The sequence below is a fragment of the Falco naumanni genome, chromosome 3 (genome assembly GCF_017639655.2).
Source record: "Falco naumanni isolate bFalNau1 chromosome 3, bFalNau1.pat, whole genome shotgun sequence".
NCBI classification, from domain to species: Eukaryota; Metazoa; Chordata; class Aves; order Falconiformes; family Falconidae; genus Falco; species Falco naumanni.
The window spans coordinates 16,210,933-16,229,123 of record NC_054056.1 but is presented as its reverse complement, the minus strand read 5'-3'; the positions used below and the strand labels follow the sequence as shown (position 1 = coordinate 16,229,123).

At 57.6% G+C, this 18,191-nt stretch overlaps 3 protein-coding genes and 1 long non-coding RNA gene across 6 annotated transcripts; 2 read left to right on the top strand and 2 right to left on the bottom strand.

Annotated features, from left to right (window-relative positions):
• Positions 1-830: 830 nt before the first annotated feature.
• ZBTB48 (zinc finger and BTB domain containing 48) lies at positions 831-5,895 on the bottom strand. Its single transcript, XM_040588295.1, has 10 exons — positions 5,464-5,895; positions 5,123-5,364; positions 4,212-4,323; positions 3,740-3,832; positions 3,295-3,381; positions 2,738-2,892; positions 2,042-2,178; positions 1,482-1,646; positions 1,265-1,353; positions 831-1,182 (listed from the first exon to the last, which is right to left on the bottom strand). Exons 1-10 carry the CDS (start codon positions 5,893-5,895, stop codon positions 886-888), a joined length of 1,809 nt encoding a protein of 602 aa, XP_040444229.1. The 3' UTR covers positions 831-885.
• A 121-nt stretch (positions 5,896-6,016) lies between these two features.
• LOC121085540 lies at positions 6,017-8,490 on the top strand. Of its 2 annotated transcripts, none has more exons than XR_005827100.1 (3): positions 6,017-6,131; positions 6,797-7,054; positions 8,375-8,490. It is a non-coding gene; the product is annotated as an uncharacterized LOC121085540 (long non-coding RNA). The 2 variants fall into 2 exon arrangements; XR_005827099.1 differs by lacking the exon at positions 8,375-8,490 and adding an exon at positions 7,680-7,872.
• On the bottom strand, positions 6,030-10,762 carry TAS1R1 (taste 1 receptor member 1). 2 transcript variants are annotated; one of them, XM_040588293.1, is made up of 6 exons: positions 10,623-10,762; positions 10,240-10,546; positions 9,139-9,915; positions 8,533-8,745; positions 8,033-8,153; positions 6,030-6,997 (listed from the first exon to the last, which is right to left on the bottom strand). In XM_040588293.1, the coding sequence occupies exons 1-6, from the start codon at positions 10,760-10,762 to the stop codon at positions 6,030-6,032; spliced, it is 2,526 nt and encodes an 841-aa protein (XP_040444227.1). The 2 variants fall into 2 exon arrangements, with proteins under 2 accessions (XP_040444227.1, XP_040444226.1); XM_040588292.1 differs by having other exon boundaries at positions 9,139-10,546.
• Positions 10,763-10,827: 65 nt separating this feature from the next.
• NOL9 (nucleolar protein 9) lies at positions 10,828-17,660 on the top strand. Its single transcript, XM_040588294.1, has 12 exons — positions 10,828-11,052; positions 11,126-11,351; positions 11,568-11,695; positions 11,845-11,983; positions 12,562-12,658; positions 13,406-13,503; positions 14,266-14,427; positions 14,621-14,909; positions 15,743-15,854; positions 16,215-16,392; positions 16,885-17,018; positions 17,326-17,660. The coding sequence occupies exons 1-12, from the start codon at positions 10,861-10,863 to the stop codon at positions 17,452-17,454; spliced, it is 1,884 nt and encodes a 627-aa protein (XP_040444228.1). The 5' UTR covers positions 10,828-10,860; the 3' UTR covers positions 17,455-17,660.
• Positions 17,661-18,191: the final 531 nt, after the last annotated feature.

The window sequence follows — 18,191 nt, the reverse complement described above, 5'->3', positions numbered from 1 at the left end:
CTCTCTGTTCTCTTTGGGGGGAAGGTTTCTGGAGTCAGTTCTTACTGTGACATTTCTCTTTCTAGGCCTGAGGTGCATTTGAAGTGGAGCCTTTCAGTTATCTCGGCGAGTAACAGAGGGAAAGGGGAGAGAGTGTGGCTGTGATTTTGGGGCAGTTGGCTGCAGGCAGTGCTCTTCCCCCCTCTGGGAATACACAGAACAGTTCTCAGTGTTACAGCAACCCTGGATCCTGCTGCTTCAGAGAAATAGAAATCTTCACACCTAAAAACCAGAGCTGAGCATTGTTGGGCTCCTTGAGATAATGTGTTTCAAGCTAAGCAACAGCTGAATTACCTGGATGGTGAGAAGGTGCAGGTCCGGCCCTGCCTTTCATGGGCTCAAGGAACAGCAGTTGGCAGCAGTTTGACAAAACAGCAGAACTAAGGCACAAATTTAACGCAGGAAACAATCTTTGGGGCAGGTGTTGAAGGAAAGGGACAGAGCCACGCTCTTCAGGGCCAGGTAAGCTTTAACGCCAGCCTCCCGGCTCAGAGGCGAGGCGGGAGCACCGGAGGAAAGGGGAGGCGTGCGCCAGCCATCCTGCCAGCCACAAACGAGAGCTCGAGCTCGTTAGAAAGCAATTCAGTGTTACACAGAGAGGCACCGGTCCCCTCCTGCCTCACACAGCACATGTACGTTTATTTGAGTAGCTTTGTGGTTGTTGCTTCACTTGGGAACCGATTACAACTTCGTTATAACTTCATTTCCCTGCAATCTGGGGCAGGAGCTGGCAGGGAAGGAGGGGGAGGAGTGGATGCACAACATGAAAAGAACAAGCGTGGCAGAGCGGCTCCGGCCTAACGCTTTATTGTGTTTTGGGAGGAAGGATGCGCGCAGGCGGTCGCGCTATGTTTCACAGTCTTCAGGAATTGTTGTTGTTATAATTAGCGACTGCTCAATCACATCTGCCGTAGAGAAGTTCTCGTTTGAGCAGAGTCTCTGCATGGGGATCTCCTCGGGCAGGGAGCCGCGGGCCAGGGACTCCACTATCACCTCGGCTGAGCCCACCTCCAGCTCTGGGGGTGGCTGCAGTGCCACCACCACAGCCTTCTCGTCCTCGATGATCAGGTTCCGCAGCTTCCGCTGCCGGGGGTTGTAGTTCTCCACCCGGTCGTGAATCTCCATGTGGCGCCTCAAGTGAGCCTGCAAAAGTGAAAGGCACAGTGAGGGCTGGCTCCCGGGTGCAGCGCTCCGCGGGGGTCCCCAGAGCCGGGGACGGCCTCACCTGCCGGGTGAACTTGTAGCCACACTCGGTGCACTCGAACTTCCTTACGCCCTTGTGCCGGCGGACGTGGACGCGCAGCTGTTCGACAGCTGAGAAGGGAACCCAGAGCCCGTTGGCAGCAGCACCACGTACTGGCTCGCAGCGCCGCCAACCCACGCCGTGGAAAGACGGGCAGCTTTGCTAGAGCCACGCGCAAGCTCCACACCTGGCCCGTTACCTTTGAACGTTTTCCCGCAGATCTGGCAGAAGTGGGGCCTCCCCTCCTGGTGCCGGCTGGCGATGTGCCTCAGCAGCGGCCCCTTCTCCGTGAAGCGCTGATCGCAGAACTCGCAGCGGAAGGGGCGCTCCCCGGTGTGGGTCCGGTTGTGCTTGTCCAGGCTCGCTGCCATTTGCAGGGAGAGAGAGGGGCAGAGCTGCGGGTCAGCGGCGTGGCGCGTGCCCCCTGGCCCACGGCTCAGGTACGAGCCGCACCACGGCAAAGACCGCAGGTGCCCAGCACAGTCGGTCTGTGCCAGGCGGGTTAGGAAGGCTTAGAAGCAGCACAGGCAGCAGCCTGCTGCTTCAGGCTAAGGGTTACTGGGGGAAATTCCTTAATTTCTTCCTCTTTTGTGCCGTGGGGGCGAAGGAGGTAATGGGAATGTGCCTTCCTCAGCGGTAGCACACACTCAGAAGAGCGTGGCTTTGCTCCCTGGGGGAAGCAGGCAGGAGAAGGTGGGTTTTGCAGCAGGGCTGTTTTCTGGACATCCCCGATGCCCCAGCCGCGCGCCTGGGGTGTACCTTGCGTCCTGAAGGTCTTGCCGCAGAGGTGGCACTGGAAGGGCTTCTCGCCGGTGTGTGTGCGCAGGTGCATGTTGAGGTTGGCTTTCTGGGTGAAGGCGTGGTGGCAGAACTCGCAAACATAGGGCCGCTCGTTCCTGCGAGCAGGGGAAACGCTGCTGTCAGCTCTGCCTTTGCCAGCTGCAGCCCCTCAGGTCAGCTGCTGCTCCTTGCCCAAAGTTCTTGTCATTAAATCCCGCTTCAACCCATCTCGTCCTACAGCATTTTGGAGGCCCACAAACACTACTCTGCAGCCACGGGCTCCCGAGCAGAAGCCTCCCGCCCCTTGTCATAACCAGCCCAGGAAACGGGCATGCTAAGGATGAGCATGGAGAGCAGCTGCTGGTGTGCGCTGGCCGCTTTGGTAACTTGAATTAGCTGAGCTGATGAGCTCCAGACATCGCCTGTGTTACTACAGTCACACCCCCAGAGGAAGCGCCAACAGTCTGCTCTTCATCTGGAAGGGAGAAAAGCAGAATGCCGCCCAGCCCCTCGCCAGGTTTCTGGCAGAAGTTTCAGGCCTGGACCTCTGGGAAGGGGCTGCTTTCTGCCCTCCAGCCAGCTCCTCCCCCCAGCACCACCCCGCCGGGCCCTCAGGGGAGGAAGCACAACCAGGAGAGCCAGGGTGAAGCAGGCGAGGACACGGTCACGTCGTACCTGTGTTTGGCCTTGATGTGCATCTGCAGGCCGTTGCGACTCGAGGCCCTGTGCCCACACTCCTCGCAGACAAACAGCTTCTCTCCCCGGTGCTTGAAGGCCTCGTGCAGGCGCAGCTCTGTCCGAGACAGAAAGCACTTGGAGCAGGTCGAGCACTGCAAGGCCACAGGAGAGCGCAGGGTTAGGCAGCTCGCCCGGGCGCGGTTTGCAGCGTACACTCACAACAGAGCCGCTCGCTCCCCAAGACCTGTCCCTCCACCCGTCACTGCCGCTTTGGGGCCCTCCCCACGGCCACCTGCAGCAGCACCCCCAGCTCCAAGATGCCTCGTGAGATGAGACACCCTGACAAAGGTGAAATGCTGGCCAGTGTGTGGGTCTGTCAGCCAAAAAAATGACGAGGGCTGCTCCTGTATCCCCAAAAAAATTTCCAGCAGCTCTGGAACTCCCTGCCTCACCAAACAGAGCTGGCAGGACAGTGGGTGCCATTCTCTAGGCCAGGCCCAAGCACGGGGCTATTCCCTCCCAAAAGCCCACCGCTGCCCGCCTGCTCCCCTTACTGCGTGGGGCTTTGGTGCGCCATGCAGCTTGATCATGTGGCTCTGTAGGTCCTTCTTCTGCATGAACTGCTGGGCACAGGAGGAGCACTGAAAGACAAGAGGGGAGAGTCAGCTCCCAGCTGCCCTCCAAACAGCAATTTTGGTGCGAGGAGAGGTCCAGCAGTGCGCTGGTGCAATGGGCAGGGGAGTGCCATTCTGACAGAGATCACTAATCCCTGGTAAGGCCACAGAATGCGGCTGCCTTTGGTGCTTCCCTGAAGCACATTCTGCTCTGAGATGGGGAGCGACCCTCAGCAGGCAGCCACAGACCGGGGAAGGGAGCGGGTACGCTCGGTTCCCCATCGGCTGGGCCAGGCTGCCCCAAAACAGCAAGGCTCGCCCCCTCTTCCTTCACACCAGTGTCCAGCAGCCATTTGTAGGGATGCTGAAGGCTGGCACTGCTGACCTTGTATGGCATCTCCCCCGTGTGCGACACCATGTGCAGCCGCAGCTCCATTCGCCTCTTGAACACCTCCTGGCAGACTGAGCACGTGAAAACCTGTAAAAGGCAGGGGAGGCATCAGCTTCCACAGAACCAGAGCCCGACGCAAAGCCCCCAGCACAAACCACTGGTTATGATGTTTAACCTGTGCCCACAACAACCTGGATCTTTCACAGTACAGAGAGTAGCCTTCTAGGCTTGAGAAAACAGGCAAAATGAGAGTTGTCTGGTAAATTGGACAAAAGCTGCCGCCATCCACATCAGCAGTGGACGTGGGGGGAGGTCCTGGCTGCAGCGCACATGCCATGCAGCGGTGCTGAGGGCTTTTTGTTTGGCAGCAGTGTGATGTGGACTGTGGCTGGACAACGGTTCCAATTATGCTCCTGCCAAACGGCACCCACTTTCCAGACCGCCAGCGGCAGCTTCCCGGGTGTACCTGCTCAGATCGGTTCATGCAATTTCTGGCTTCGTGTTCCAGGAGATTCTCTTTTCTAAAATAACATTTGCCGCATTTGGAACATTCAAATGGCTTTTCTCCAGTGTGTTTCCTAGGGGGAATACAGAGAACATCAGTCACTGCCGGTCCAACAGCAGAGATGCACGAATGGGCCCAGCGAGGACACTGGGAGGGAACTGGGAAGGGAGGAGGAAGGACCAGACAGCTTTCGCACACCGTCCACCCCATACCAACATTCAGTCCCCAGAAGCCGCCTTTTACGTCAGCTTTGCTGATCCCATCAGAGCACAGTCGAGCTGTTTGTGCTTGCTGCACTCTGCAAAACCTCGATTTCGTAGGGCTGAGGTTTGCCCCTCACAGACGGGCGAAGCTGGAGCTCGCGCCCTCTCTGCAGGCACCCGCTTTGCTCTCAGTTATCAACCGCGAAGCTCCGCACAGCACCTGGCCGTGCCGGTGTGCTCCCCACAACCCAGGCAATCTCCCCCCCAGCCCCTGCTGATTTTGAAAGCCCAGAAGGAGAATTTTCCATCATCCACCTGCAGCCGGCATGTGCTCAACACCTTCTCTTTGAGTCAGGCTGCTCCACTGCCTGAGAGCAGAAGCTCCGGGCAGTCAGCACAGCTCGCAGAAGCATTTCAGAGACATGTAACCCCCGCCCCAGCTCAGAGCAAGCCCACCCTGGTGGGGCAAGCAGAGGGGACCTCCTTTTCCACCCTGGGGGACAGAGGGGACCTCGTTTTCTATCCCAGGGGGCACCAAGGCCTCAAGACCGGCCAGCGAGCCAGGCCAACCGCCCACCCCCTGTGGAAGAAGTGGTGGGAAGAGGCAGAGCCTCGCGGGGTGGGGCCCTACGCGCGAACACAAGGAAAAGGAAAATTCGGAGCGTTTACCTGTTGTGCACTTTAAGGTAATATTTGCTGAGGAAGGTTTTATGACATGTGGGGCACTCAACCGGCACCGCTGTACCTTTTCTGCTCCCCAGCGTCCCCGCCGCCCCCGTGCTGCCAGGCGCCTTCCCTGGCGGGGGGGTCTTTTTGCTCCGCAGGGCTTTTTTCTCGGGAAGGGACTCGGCGTCGCTGTCCCCCCGCCCGTCGTCGCCCGCCGCCGCCTCCTCCGGGGCCGGGAGGGTGGCCTGCGAGGGAACAGGCGGCCGTCACCGCGCCTCCCCCGCCGGGCGCTTGCCCTCTCCCGCTCTCCCCCCCCCCCGCCCGCTCCCGTCGCCCTCACGCACCGCCTGCCCGCCGGGCTGCGGGGCTGCCGCGGCCGCGCTGTCCGCCTGCCCGGGGCGGCTCGGGGCGGCGCGGCGGGGCCGCTGGCGGGCGGCGGTGGGGCGGAAGGCGCGGCAGAGCGCCACGGCGTCGGGCACGCCGAGCTGCTCGGCGGCGGCCAGCAGGCGGGAACGGTTGTGGGCGGTGAGCGCCAGGCGGCCGGTGTAGAAGAAATCGAGGAGGAGCTGGAAGGTGTCGGCGAGGCCCTCGGGCAGCACCACCGGGCCGCCGGGGCCGCGGGCGCGGAAGAAGCGGGAGCAGCTGGCCAGCACCGGCCAGTGGGCGCGGAACTCCCGCCCGCCCACCCCCAGCGTCGCGTCACAGAACTGCCCCGCCGCGCGCTGCCGGTTCAGCTCCCGCAGGACGCGGACGCTGTGTGCCGCCGCCGCCGCCATCGCCGCGCCGCTACCGGGCCCAGCGCGCCGCCGCCATCTTGGCAGCACGCCGGATGTGACGGCCGGGCGCGGCGCGCCGGATGTGACGCGAGGGGGCGTGGCCGGAAGGGAAGGGGCTGCGCGCGCCTGCCGTCTCAGCGGCCCCGCGGCGGGTCGGTGGCGCCGCGTTCCGCCGCCTCGGCCAGGCGCCGCGTGTAGCGCTGGATCGCCATCTGGAAGTGCTCGGGCGTGTTGAGGTGCGGCCGCAGGAGGATGACGAAGGCCTTGGGGAGGAAGTAGCCGCCCAGCAGGGCGCTGAGGGTGCAGAGGGAGCCGAGCACCCGCGCCACCGCCTCCTCCCGGCCGCGGAAGGCGTCCCGCGTGCAGAGGACGGCGGCGGTGCAGGCGAGGTGCAGCAGCAGGCTGCAGGTCAGGCACTTGGCCTCGTTGTAGCTGGCGGGCAGGTCCTTGCCCGCGTAGCTGAGGACGAAGCAGCAGGTGCTGAGCAGCAGGGTGTAGGCGATGGCGGCGGCCCCGCCCAGCGCGGCGCTCGGGCCGCACTCCAGCACCACTCGCTCGGCCGACACGCCGTAGTCCCGCCACGGCATGGAGGGGCTGGCGGCCTCCGAGGCCAGGCACAGCACCGCCTGGACTGCCGTGCTGGTGGCCACGAAGAGCACCGGCCCCCTGCGCCGCAGCCAGGCCTCGTAGAGGGCCGGCCAGCGCGTGTTCAGCTTAAAGATGCAGATGATCTGGAAGGAGCGTGTCGCCACGCACGAGAGGAAGACAGTGAAACTGATGGTAGAGAGGGGGAGGCGCAGCAGGCACGTGTGCCTGGTGGGCTCCCCGAAGTAGCAGAAGATGCTGCTGCAGGTACTGGCCAAAGAGCCCAGCATGAAGAAGCACATTTTCCCACCCGCAGACTTGACTACCGGCGTGGAGGCATTCAGGGCAAAGAGGATGGCTAGCCCTGCCATGAGCAGCATGAGGAGGACGGTGGGGGTCAGCAATGCCAAGGAGAGGGGCTCGGACCAGGACAGAAACTCCACGGTGCGGTTGAAGCAAGCTTCACTCCTTGCTGGGGCCCACTCATCTACCCCACAGGACTGGCAGCCATAGAGATCTGCGGAGGATACGAGCCCGGGTAGTGACAGAGGGACATCACACACCACGGAGCCCGGTAAGAGATCCGCCACGGTGGCTTGCCCTGCCCTCGCAGTCCCCCGGGCTCTCTGCAAGAGCTGCCTGCTCCCCACGTGCTGCTCCTTGCCCTTGGGTGCTTCTAAGCCTTGAGGTGCAGAGAGGGCTCTTTTCCCAAAAGACACACACACACCACCCCCAAATCCCCTGCAGTGGACTTTCCACAGGTCTGTTGCTTAGGCTGAGAAGCGTGAGGCCCGCAGGAGCTCAGCTGGGTGAGCCGAGGCTCAGGGGCCTGTGGGCTGCAGGCGGGAAGGGGCTTGTGCATGCAGCACTAACCTGCAAAGGCAGGGAGGGGTCTGCAGCAGCCTTCTGCAGGCAGAGGTATGGAACAGTCATGCTGACTGGCTGGGCTGGGGGCTCCCCGCTCCGCTGTTACCTGGAGCTGGCCATTTCCACCCTCCTCAGCCCAAGAGTGAGCCAAGGCTGCCAGCCAGGGCTTTGTTGTTGCGGCTGCTGACTCCAAGACAGGAGATTGTTGCCACCTGACCTGGGCAGGGGACATTTCCATATACCAGCTGCTGGCAGTCGTGTGGTGTAGAAGCCCCGAGTGCCATCTGGGGCACAAATGCAACCGCCGACTCGAATTTGAATTTCCCTCCCAGAGGATGTGGTGGAAGAAACAGCTGTCAGGCCGGACATCCCTTGTCCACCAGCCGTGGGAGAAGGGGCTCTGCTGGCTCTTTGACTGCGTGGGCCCACTGTGGGCAGCACTCCCCGGAAAGCGCAGGGCACAGGCTTTGCATACCCAGGGGTAAGCAAATAGGAGTCAGACCGATCGTGGTCAGGTCAGCTCAGAGGTTTTTACTGACCACAGGGAGGAAGAGGAAGCAGGAGGGAAGAAGCTGGGGGAATGGCAAGATGCAAACGAGAAGCTGAGAGGAGGAGGAGGCAGGGTGCGGGCAGGGGAGCCAAGCAGGAAGGAAAGGGAGGTAGCAGCCCCCTGGGGCATACTGACCCGATCTGTTCAGGAAGGTTCCTGATGGACAGGCCACGCAGCTGAAGCAGCATCGGTGGCGGGTCTGCTGTAGCCGCTTCTCCCCTGGCTGACAGGCCTCGGAGCACACCGAGGCGGGAGCCTGCCAGGAGCACAGCAAGGGTCAGGCAGCAGGAAACCTTGCTGAGCACCAGGCCCAGGCTTGACAGCATTCAGGCAGCTTGCTGCCAGCTTTCAGGACAGAGCCTGGGCAGGAGCTGAGAGCTTGCCACACTGTGGTTGTTACAAAGGTGGTGGGAAAGTGAGTGTTTAAAGGTAAAAGTAGGAGCCTTTGCAGTTCTCACACAGTTTGTTTTTTGGAAGGATGAAAACTGATCCTTGGAACGTGGATTGCCCTCCCATACCGCCTGCCTCTCCCCCCTTTTTTGTCCTGCTGTGGGGAAATACCCCAGAACTGGCAGTGCTGGGGTGCAGCTGGCTCAGCAGTAAGCAATAAGTAAGATCTGGATGCAGAACAGTACCTGGCCATCTTTTGTGTGCCACAGGATTTTGCCCTGGTCAATGCTCAGCCTGTCGGGGTTCACATGGAAAGTTCCTATCACATCAAAAGCCCAGCTTGGGCCGCTCCAGTTCCACATGACTATGTCATAGCCTTTATGAATGTCCCCATTGGCGTCAAAAGAGATGCGGCTCTTGTACAGGGTGAAGTTTACTTGCTTGATTTTTTGTAGGAGCTGTAAACCAGAAAAGTAAGAGAAGAGCCCTTCCCAATGACAAGATTCTCACTGAGGAGTGCCTTGTCTTGGGAGGGAGATGTGCTGGAAGGCCCCCTTTCTGCTCTGGCTCCTCTTTCCAGTCCCCCAACAGCTAGTGTATGCCCCGCTGTAGAAAGTCCCCTTCAGGTTTCTGTGAGGGGCTGAAACAGAAGTGATCTAGGGCAGGGGGCTGTGTCTACGTCCAGGCTGCTTTCTGACAGGCAGCTAAAGCCCACAAGGTTCTTCAGCTGGGACACCAGCTTTTTGGAGGGACAGAAAACACCTAGGCACAAGGGGGAAATCCTTCCCTATGAGGAAGGATTCTCATGGATCCTCTTCCACAAGCAATAACCTTTCTCAAGTCACTCTTACCTGCCAGGGATAAACTGTGCCTTTGCTGCATGTCCCCGAGGCACAGCCCAGCAGGTCATGGAGGCCGTGGGCCACGGCGTACACAGCAGAGTACACGCTGAAGGAGGCTTGAGCATCGTATGTGTTGGGGACAGCGGTGAGCAAGTGGCACGCAGTGCAGCTCTGGGTGCAGTCCAGCTGAGCGCTGCCTCCGACTCCCTCACCTGCCTCTGTGCTGCCTGCACATTCAGCCGCAGCACTTTCCTCTGCCGCCTTCCAAGATTCAAAGCGTTTCAGCATCGTGGAATCTGTCTTCTCAACCAACATCCCAATCACTGAGCCGATACTCTGGATGCCAGGCACCTGCCAGATTGTTTGGGCTAACGACCAGTCTTCAGAACCCACCCACACCATGCCTGTGATGTTCCTCTGGACCACCACCTCAAAGAAAGGGTGGGCGCTTTTTCTGTTGGAGAAGACGACGGTGACATTGACCCTGACGTCCCTAAGGATTCTGACCAGGTTGTGGAGCTCTGGGCTGTTGGCGTCCTTGTTGGTGGGGATAATGCCTCTGTAGGCAACGCACACATTGCTTGCGATCAGCAGCTTGTAGAGGGCATCCAGGCCGTCCCTGCCGTAGGCATTGTCGCTGCCCAGCAGCGCAACCCAAGTCCACCCAAACTGCTGCAGCAGCAGGAAGATGGCCTTCACTTGCTGCCTGTCGCTGGGAATGGTGCGCAGGAACGAGGGGTAGAACCGCTTCAGGCTTAGCGTCTCCAAGGAAGCTTTGTAGCTAACCTGCAAAGGGAGCCAGGAGAAAAAGGAAGGGGGTTGTGCTCCCCGAAGAGCTGATGGCACAGGCAGCCCGTCTCTGGAAGACACAGGGGGCTGGGCGAGCCGCGGACCTGGAGCCAAACGTGCTGCTGTGAGAGAAACTTTCCAAGGACAGCGAGCCGGCTGCAATTCCTGCCCGCCAGCTGACAGGGCCCGGGAAGAGACCTGGGCCAGCGCCTGCGTGGAGGGGCTGTGCTGCCCCCTCACCCGGCTCGGCTCCTCGGCGCCAAGCCCACCGTCCCTCAGGCCATCGCCCCTCGGGATAGGCGCTGGGGGAGCCGCGCTCACCTGTGGCACGAGGAAGATGCCAAGGACGGCCGCTGCGGTGAGGGCCAGCCGGGTGCTGTCGGGCCCGATGACGGCCACCACGTCGGGCTCGTAGCGGTGGAAGGGGGGGAGCGCCCCCACCTCCTGCCCACCCTTGCGGGCGAGGGCGTGCAGCACGGCGCGGAGGTTGGCGGCCTCGGAGCAGGTGGCGCGGATGTCGTAGCCCAAGGTGACGTTGGGGAGCAGCGCGCTGGAGTTGTTTATCTCCTCCACCGCAAAGCGCATGGCCAGGGCCAGGCAGGAGCCGTGGCTCCTGAAGGCAGCGGCGCTGTGCGGATGGAGAGCGGTTTTCAGGGGGGAAAGCGGCGGGTGTCGGGGGGGCAGGCGGGGCGAGGGGCACTCACGCGTCGCAGCCGTGCATCGGCGGCCGGGCGGCGGCCCGCGGCACCGGGAAGAGGCCGGCCAGGCGGTAGTCGCCGCGGCTGGCGGAGGAGGCGGCGGCGGCGGCCGCGCAGAGGCAGAGCAGGGCGGGCAGCGGCAGCATGGCGCGGCGGGGCACGGCGGGGCGGCGCCTCTTAACGGGGCGGGCGGCGCCGGGCCGAGGGGCGGCCCCGCGGGAGGCGGAGGGAGGCTGAGGCGGCCATGCCCGCACGGCGCGGCCCGCCGGCCCGCCGCCCCCGCCGGGCCCTGTCCCGCGGGGGCCGGGCCGAGGCGGCCTGGAGGGAGTTCGCCGCCTCCTTCGCCCGCGCCGGCATGGTGCCGCCGGCCGAGGGGGGGCTGGCGGCCGTGGAGGCGACGGAGGGCACCGCCGTCCTGCTCCTGGCGCCGCGGCAGGTGAGCGCGGCCGGCCCCGCCGCCGCCCGCCTCCCGCCCGCCGCCGCCGCCTCACGCCGCTCTGCCCCCGCAGGCGCTGACCTTCACCGGCAAGTGCCGCCTGCGATGCCTGTACGGCGCCGTCCGCCTGCTGGGCTTCGCCGTCGCCTCGCACCAGCCGGGGCTGCCGGTCTTCTCGCCCGCCACCCACTGCGCGCTCAGCCTGGAGGCGCTGCCCGCCGAGCGCCCGCCCGCCGCCGACCTCCGGCAGCTCCGCGCCGCCGCCCGCGCCGCCATGCGGGCGCACAGCGTCCGCCGCCGTGAGTGCCAGCGGGGCGGGGGGGAGCGGAGCGCGGGCCGCCGCTTGCGGGCCGCCATTTCGCGCGCGGCGCGGTGCGGGACGGCGGCCATTTCGCGCGCGGTGCGGGGCGGCCGCCATTTTGTGTGCGGCGCGGTGCGGGGCGGCCGCCATTTTGCGTGCGGCGCGGGCGCTGCCCTTGAGCGCGGGCTGAGGGCGGCGCTCTCCCCCCTTGCAGAAGCGCGGGTGAAGGTGATGGCGCGGTTCTCGCCCGAGTGCGCCGTGGTGCTGCTGGAGCACCTGGACACGCCGGTGACGCGGTTTCTGCTGAGCCACCCGCCGCTGTCACGGCTCTTCGAGCCCCAGGTGAGAGCCGGAGGAGCCGTGTGCCCGCCCCGGCCTGCGCCTTCCCAAACAGGCCTCGCGCAGAGCGAGAGGCGGCCGCCCCGGTGCCCAGCAGCACAGCTGCCAGGCCTCACGCACGCCCCTCCTGAGCGTTTTTCTCTCTTCCCCAGAAAAAGGAAGAATCCAGCTTCACGCCAGAAGATGCCGTTCTGGCATCTGTTGGCATCGTGAAGTGCAGCTCCGAGCGCGGGCTGCTGGTGTCAGAGAGCATGTTGGTGGCTCTGGAGGAGCTGATCCAAGCGTGCTGTGGTGAGTGGTGTGCGCCAGCTGGGCCTGCGGGCTTTAGTGGCATGAAGTAAGGAAATCGGCGAGGCTTTTCATGAGGTAAAGTTAGGGAGAGTGTGCCCTGCGACAGGCACTCTAGAGGGGTCATGGTTTTCTCCTACATGCTGGGAGTCTTCAGCTTGTGCATCGCTTCAAGTGCGTTTGTTACTGTTCCTCCAGACGGGCAGCTCGCTGCTGTAAAGGCACTTCCCAATCTGACATCGAAGCTCTCGTTTTGCTCTTTTTTGTAGCAGGTAGAAAAAACTCCCCTTACTTACTCTTACTTACCCAGCATCATCTAAAATCGTGTGAGCGGTTGGAGTTCACACGTGCTGGCCTGTAGTGCTAGAGCTTGCCTCTCACTTCAGGAGCCTTTCGCCTTTATGCTTGTGCACTTATTGTGCTTGTCTTTGATAGATGTTTTCCCATTTATTTAAAATATATCCTAGTCAGACCACAGAGTCTGTAGGGGTTTTTGGGCTTTTTTAACAAACTTTTATAAATGGGGCACGTAAGAGTAACTGACAGCATTGATCAATTTCAGAGTATATTTGTTTTTCCAGCGGAAGATGAAGGTGTCCCTGTGGTTCTGGTGTGTGGCCCAAAAAACACTGGGAAATCAACATTTAACAGATACCTGATTAATCTGTTACTGAATCGGTGAGTCTTTTCACATTCTACAAATTTTTAAGTATTGAGTGGGATTTAGGAGAAGGAAAAAAACTGCCTGCCAGGATTCTCAGAAAAGCTGTTAACAACTGGAAGGTGGATATATTTTTAAAAACAAAAATTCAGAAAAACAGGCAATCTTGTCTTGGGTTCCTTTCAGAAATGCTGCCTACTGAAAAAAATTCTATTGAAATACTACTAAATTGCTGTTTTGGAGTATGTGAACTAGAGTTCATCAACAAGCAGTTGGGGTTCAGGAAGGAGTTGGGGGTTAAAATGCTTGAAAACATGCAGTAAGGTATAATTAGGTGGTGTTTTTGAAGATTCTTGGCAGAGCAAGATGTAGAAGCCTATTTGATGCCCGCTGCACGCATAAAATAAAGATTATAAAGTTCATAAGTCTCAAATGGCTGGTCTTGGGGTGCCCAGTTAACATGGGAGAGGTGGTACACTGATTAGTACCGCCTCTAATTATTGTTGTAGCTGCTTTCCTTAAAACTGGGTGGGTATGGAGCTGTTGTAATAGAATACTGAACTGTAGGTGAGCCTTTTACGTTCTCGCTTAATGCTCTTATCTAGTGAGGGAAGGAGAGAGGCAAGTGGTGGTTTGATTTTATTCAAGTATTTATTTTTGACAACCTGGAACAAAATCAGATTGTGTTTCTGATGTGTTCCAGGTCACGTCCTGTTTCTTATTTTTTTTAGTGGATGCTAATATGCGGACTTCTTTCCCTGCAGCCTTCCCTCAATTGAATATATGGAATGCGACATAGGTCAAACCGAATTTACGCCGCCTGGATGTGTGTCTTTAAGTAATGTAACGGAGCCAATTCTTGGTACGTGTTTTGGCATTTTTTGCAGTTGCCAGAAACCTGTTTCATTTCCAGAAGGTGCTTTCTGAGTAAAGGCTGTACTTCAGCGGGAGTTTCCACGTCTGCCTTTCACACAGTTTTCTTGCTAGGGGCATCTGAGCTCTGTGTGAAAATCTCACTAAGTAACATGGAGCTACTCTTCCTGCTTGTTTTTTCTGGGTTTGGATAGTGAAAGTAGGTGGTTGTTTATAAGGTAGTGGAACAGGCTGTGGCATGTCAAAGTGGATTTTCAGCCTTTCAGATTTTAAACGTCTCTATGGGAAAATCTTTCCCAGTTTTCAGTATCCATAGGTAAAACTAGCTTGAGAAATACAAAGAGGATCCACATAGGTTGGGGGCCGTTGTTACGAGTGTAAAAAAACTAGAGTGAGAGAAATCGCTGGTATTTGTGCTCTTGTGGATTTGGGTAGCTGTCTGAAAAGGATATGGCCAGACTGGTTTACTTTTTGGGTAGTCTGTGGTAAAGAGTTGTCTTGAAATTCACAAGTGTGTAACCAGAGATTTCAAACAAACAGAAAGAAAAATCCTAAACAAAACTTTTAACATGGAGTCTTGCAAGTGACAGAAAATTTTCTCTGTAGGTGCAGGCTGTACAGGAAGAACCATTAGCACATGAAAGGAGAACAGATTATTTTGGAAGGGATTGCTTGTAGAGGTGCTACAGGGATGGGAGGGTTTTGATTTGACATGCTGAACCTCCAAGAGGTTTGCTGCTCGCTGTTTCAGGTCCACCGTTCACCCATCAACAGATGCCTTGTAAGATGGTGTATTACGGACAGACAAGTTGTGAACAGGACACGGAAAGATACCTTGATGTTGTGAAGTACGTGTTCAGCTCCTACAAGAAGGAAGTGCCTTTGGTCATCAACACCATGGGCTGGGTGAAAGGTAAACGGGATAAATCTGTTCTTCAAAGGTGGTGTGGAAGGAAGATAATAATCGTAGCGGTACACCACCATGCTTTCTAGAGTCCAGAACCAAAAAATGCAGCTTGCCCACCTTGAGCTAGTACTGGTTTTCTGTAACAGCATTCTGACCGTTTATGCAGCGGCAGCAATAGTGTTTTCTCTGCTCCCTAAAGGTGAGGGCTTGCTGCTTCTGATTGATATCATTCGGCTGTTGTCACCCAGTCACATTGTTCAGATGGACGTGTACGACTGGAAAGCCATGGCTCCGCTCACCCCAGAGTACGTTCATCTCAGCCCGGGCCTGTACACCAAAGGCAAACAGCAAGCCAAGTGCAAGCAGGTGGGTGCGAGTGAAGTGGAGAACTGGAGGTCCTCTGAAGGGGAGGGAGATGCATCGGCTCCTGAGTACAAGTTGCTGTACGTCCACCCAGAATTCCCTCGAGCGGGGATTGCAGGTGAAGCGTAAGTAGAAGGTTTAGTGCTGCGTGGTGGGTAGCGGGCGTAACAACATCCTGCGTAGTCCCGATGGGAAAGGCTCTTGCTTTGCTTTGGCCTCAAGAGCTCCATTACATCAGTCAGAGCTGGTTAGTTTGCTTACTAGGGGGTTGTTTGGGTGGTAGGTGTTTGGGTTTTCTGGGCAGTGTGTTTGGGGGGATGTTTGTGTAGGGTTGGGTTTTCAGGCCGGGGAGAGGGGATTGCTTTTTCCCTTCTCCACTTCCAGTGAACTGCTGACAGTTACTTAGTTTTACGCTGGAGGTGACTACCCCATGAAATCATTGATACTATGTCTCCTTTGGGTTTTTTCCCCAATTGAGGGGTTCCTTATCCATTTCTCATGGATCTAGATGATGATTGCATTATATCTCCATTTCTTTGAGTGTCTCTGAAATGTTTATTTTCCTGGATTTTGCGTCTTTATTGCCAATTCTAAGTGCTCTTTTTTTTTTTTTTTTTTTGACTCTGCCTTGATTAATGAGCTAGTTAAGAAAACAGATATATTACTCTGCCTGAAAGGTGTGCGGACATCTGGGTAGGAGAAGTGAGCTGTTACCCAATAACAGACTTTGTTAAAAAACCCCACCACCCTTGTTAGTTAATGCCTTTTTGAAGTTGAAACAATGCCCTAAATCCTGGGATCCCTTAGAGGTAATAAAAACGGAGCTCTACATTTTCTTCAGTGATAGAAGTTTTAAAAACTGGTATGAAATTCTGCACGGCGTAGTGGGGACTGCCTGGGGTATGAACTGTTGCGCGAGGGTGTGCTGCCTTCCCTTGACTTGTGGTTATTTTTGCAGGCGAGTACATAGCAGCATCTTGCGTGACATGTCCATACTGGGTTACCTGGGTCAGCTGCAGTCCCCGGACATAGGGGCAGTGCTTCCGCTGCACAGTCTTGTGCCCTATCAGGTAAATGACCGGTTTTGAAAGGCTTGGAGATGTTGCAGAGAGCCCGGCTCATAGTAACTGACGGTTCTGCTTGTGCTGCAAGTGGTTTTCAGAAGAGGGGAGAACATGTTGTAATCTGCAAAAAGATAAGGACTTTATTCAGTGTATCTGGAAGTCGGGTTTCTGTGGAGGTGTCAGCATGGCACGTGATTTCTGTGCGTTTGGTTGTTAATGTTGAAACTGTTGCATTTGCCGCTGAGGTACAGCCTGTCTGTAGGTGTAGGCACAGAGCATTGCGTTTTTGTGTGCTTGGTGTTATCTCTGAACTCAGACTGAACTGATGATGAGCAGTTTTTTCCTTCTTTTTCTTTACCCCCTCAGGTACCTTTCAGTGCTGTTGCACTCAGGGTGATTCACAGCGATGTCGCTCCTACCAACATCATGTACGCGGTGAACGCCAGCTGGGTCGGGCTCTGCAGGATACCGGATGAAATCAAATGCGAAAGCGAGGGGCCGGTCTTGCTGACACAGACACCGGTCTGTGATTGCCTTGGCTTCGGTGAGCAAGCCCCGGAGAGCTCAAGCTGCATTCTCGCCTGTTGTTGTTTTGACAGATAGGTTGCAGAGTGACAGAATTGCCTGCTCTTTCAAAAAAACTGAAAAAGTGGCATGAGGGAGTATCTCTTCTGTTACGAGCTGTGCTCGAGTCCTGTGGTTTTTGTTACCTTGTGGTAACAGCTATGGGGGATGTCACCAAGCAGCACCTTTTGTAGCTTGCTTCTCTCTTTCATAACTCGGCAGTTTACTTGCTTTCTGGATTCACATTCTCCAAAGCAGATTCCACGTGGCTTATGCAAAATTCCTGTAGTTGTCTCTCAGTTTCCTCCTATGATTTAGTATTGCGGGTCTGACTGGGAGTTTGATGCTGAGCTCGGGTTTCGGTAGGAACGTACCAATGAGCGAGGATGTGCCGTTTGGGAAGTTGCTGTTTGTATGTAGCGGTGCAGTTAAGACCGAATTGTGCATTTGTGGTTGTTTGGGTTTTTTTAAGGAATTGTCCGAGGGGTGGAGATGGAGAGGAAGCTTTACCACATTCTGACACCAGTGCCTCCAGAGAACCTGAGACAAGTGAATTGTTTGCTCCTTGGAAATATTTCCATCCCAAACTGCATTCTTGTGGGCCAGGTAGGAGCTGTACGGGAGGCTGCGCTTAGGCTGGCTGGCAGCTTTTCCATTTCCATATTTTTGAGGCTTATGCATGCTTGGAGATGCCTGGGCATTGGCAGATGGTTATCTCTCTAGGAAGTTGTCCTTAGCAGGTAGAAACAAGAGAGAGGAGGGCGTTCTTCTCGTGTTTCAGATACCAGAGGAGGGTTTGTTCAGTGATCGCTTGCTCCTTCCTTCCCACCAGTCAGCTTGGTCAGCGTGTAGAGGAAAACGCTTCTTGTTCCATTCAGACTTCTTAAAGTTGTTCCTGGTTTTGTTTTTTCAGCAAGGAGTTGAGGGAGAGATCCCCTATGTCACATCCGATTATAACTACAGCATCTTGGGGTCTGGGAAGCTGAAAAAGAAGAAGCATTTCAAGAGGAGGGAGTACGCGTTTGAGTGTGATTATGCCTGAAGCCTTGGGGAGCTCGGCCCGCGGGATGAGTTCTGTACAGGGCCTGGCAAGAGCCCGCTGCGGTCACAGAAGCCCTGGGTGCTCAGAGCTCTGAGAGACCCTGGACAGGCGTCTGGTGGAGATACTGCAGCATGTCCGGTTTTGATAATGTTTTATACTTTCAGTTTGTATTTCGGTGTTTTGTAATAAATATCCATTAAAACCAAGTGGTTTGGTCTGAGTTTTTTCCTCGGCCCGTGTTGACTGGGACACGCTGATGGAGGCTGGGGGCGGTCCCATGAGAAGCACTCCCTGCCTGGAAGGGGAAGCGGTGCCGTTCTCCGCTCGCGGACGAGCCGTTGGTTGGCGTGGTCACAGCTTGTGCTGGCCATGGCCTGCTGCAGCCCTCTGCGCCTGGGGACACCGCTTTGTTCCGCCGCGTGGCCGGCTCTGCCCGTGTACCCTGCTCAGCGCCTTGGGTGCGGGCCGGGCTCTGGGCCTGGCTCGGTGTCACCCAGCTCTGTCCACACGGGCTGTGCTGTGGCAGAGGCTACGGTGGGGGGGAAGTGAGGATGAACTGAGGTGCCGCACAGAGCATGGGGCTGCTTGGTCTTGCCCGAGCTTGTTAGCTGGGCTGCGCCCTGCGGGGAAACGCAAGGAACTTCTATTTTTGGATGGATTTTTTTTTTTTTTTTTCCCCAGCACTTTGGGCAGCGGCCTACTCCTGAGAGAAGCTGAGGTTGGCGGGAGTCATGCAG

Excerpts from the sequence above, each read along its gene's own strand:
- ZBTB48 (XM_040588295.1), bottom strand. The coding sequence starts at position 5,895 with ATGGCGGCGGCGGCGGCACACAGCGTCCGCGTCCTGCGGGAGCTGAAC. Across the intron at positions 1,354-1,481 it reads CTGCGGGAAAACGTTCAAAG|CTGTCGAACAGCTGCGCGTC; the intron begins GTAACGGGCCAG and ends TTCCCTTCTCAG. Across the intron at positions 1,183-1,264 it reads GCTACAAGTTCACCCGGCAG|GCTCACTTGAGGCGCCACAT; the intron begins GTGAGGCCGTCC and ends TCACTTTTGCAG.
- TAS1R1 (XM_040588292.1), bottom strand. The coding sequence starts at position 10,762 with ATGCTGCCGCTGCCCGCCCTGCTCTGCCTCTGCGCGGCCGCCGCCGCC. Across the intron at positions 8,746-9,138 it reads GCACAGTTTATCCCTGGCAG|CTCCTACAAAAAATCAAGCA; the intron begins GTAAGAGTGACT and ends TCTGGTTTACAG. Across the intron at positions 8,154-8,532 it reads GGCACACAAAAGATGGCCAG|GCTCCCGCCTCGGTGTGCTC; the intron begins GTACTGTTCTGC and ends TGCTCCTGGCAG.
- NOL9 (XM_040588294.1), top strand. The coding sequence starts at position 10,861 with ATGCCCGCACGGCGCGGCCCGCCGGCCCGCCGCCCCCGCCGGGCCCTG. Across the intron at positions 13,504-14,265 it reads TGTAACGGAGCCAATTCTTG|GTCCACCGTTCACCCATCAA; the intron begins GTACGTGTTTTG and ends TCGCTGTTTCAG. Across the intron at positions 16,393-16,884 it reads CTGTGATTGCCTTGGCTTCG|GAATTGTCCGAGGGGTGGAG; the intron begins GTGAGCAAGCCC and ends GGTTTTTTTAAG.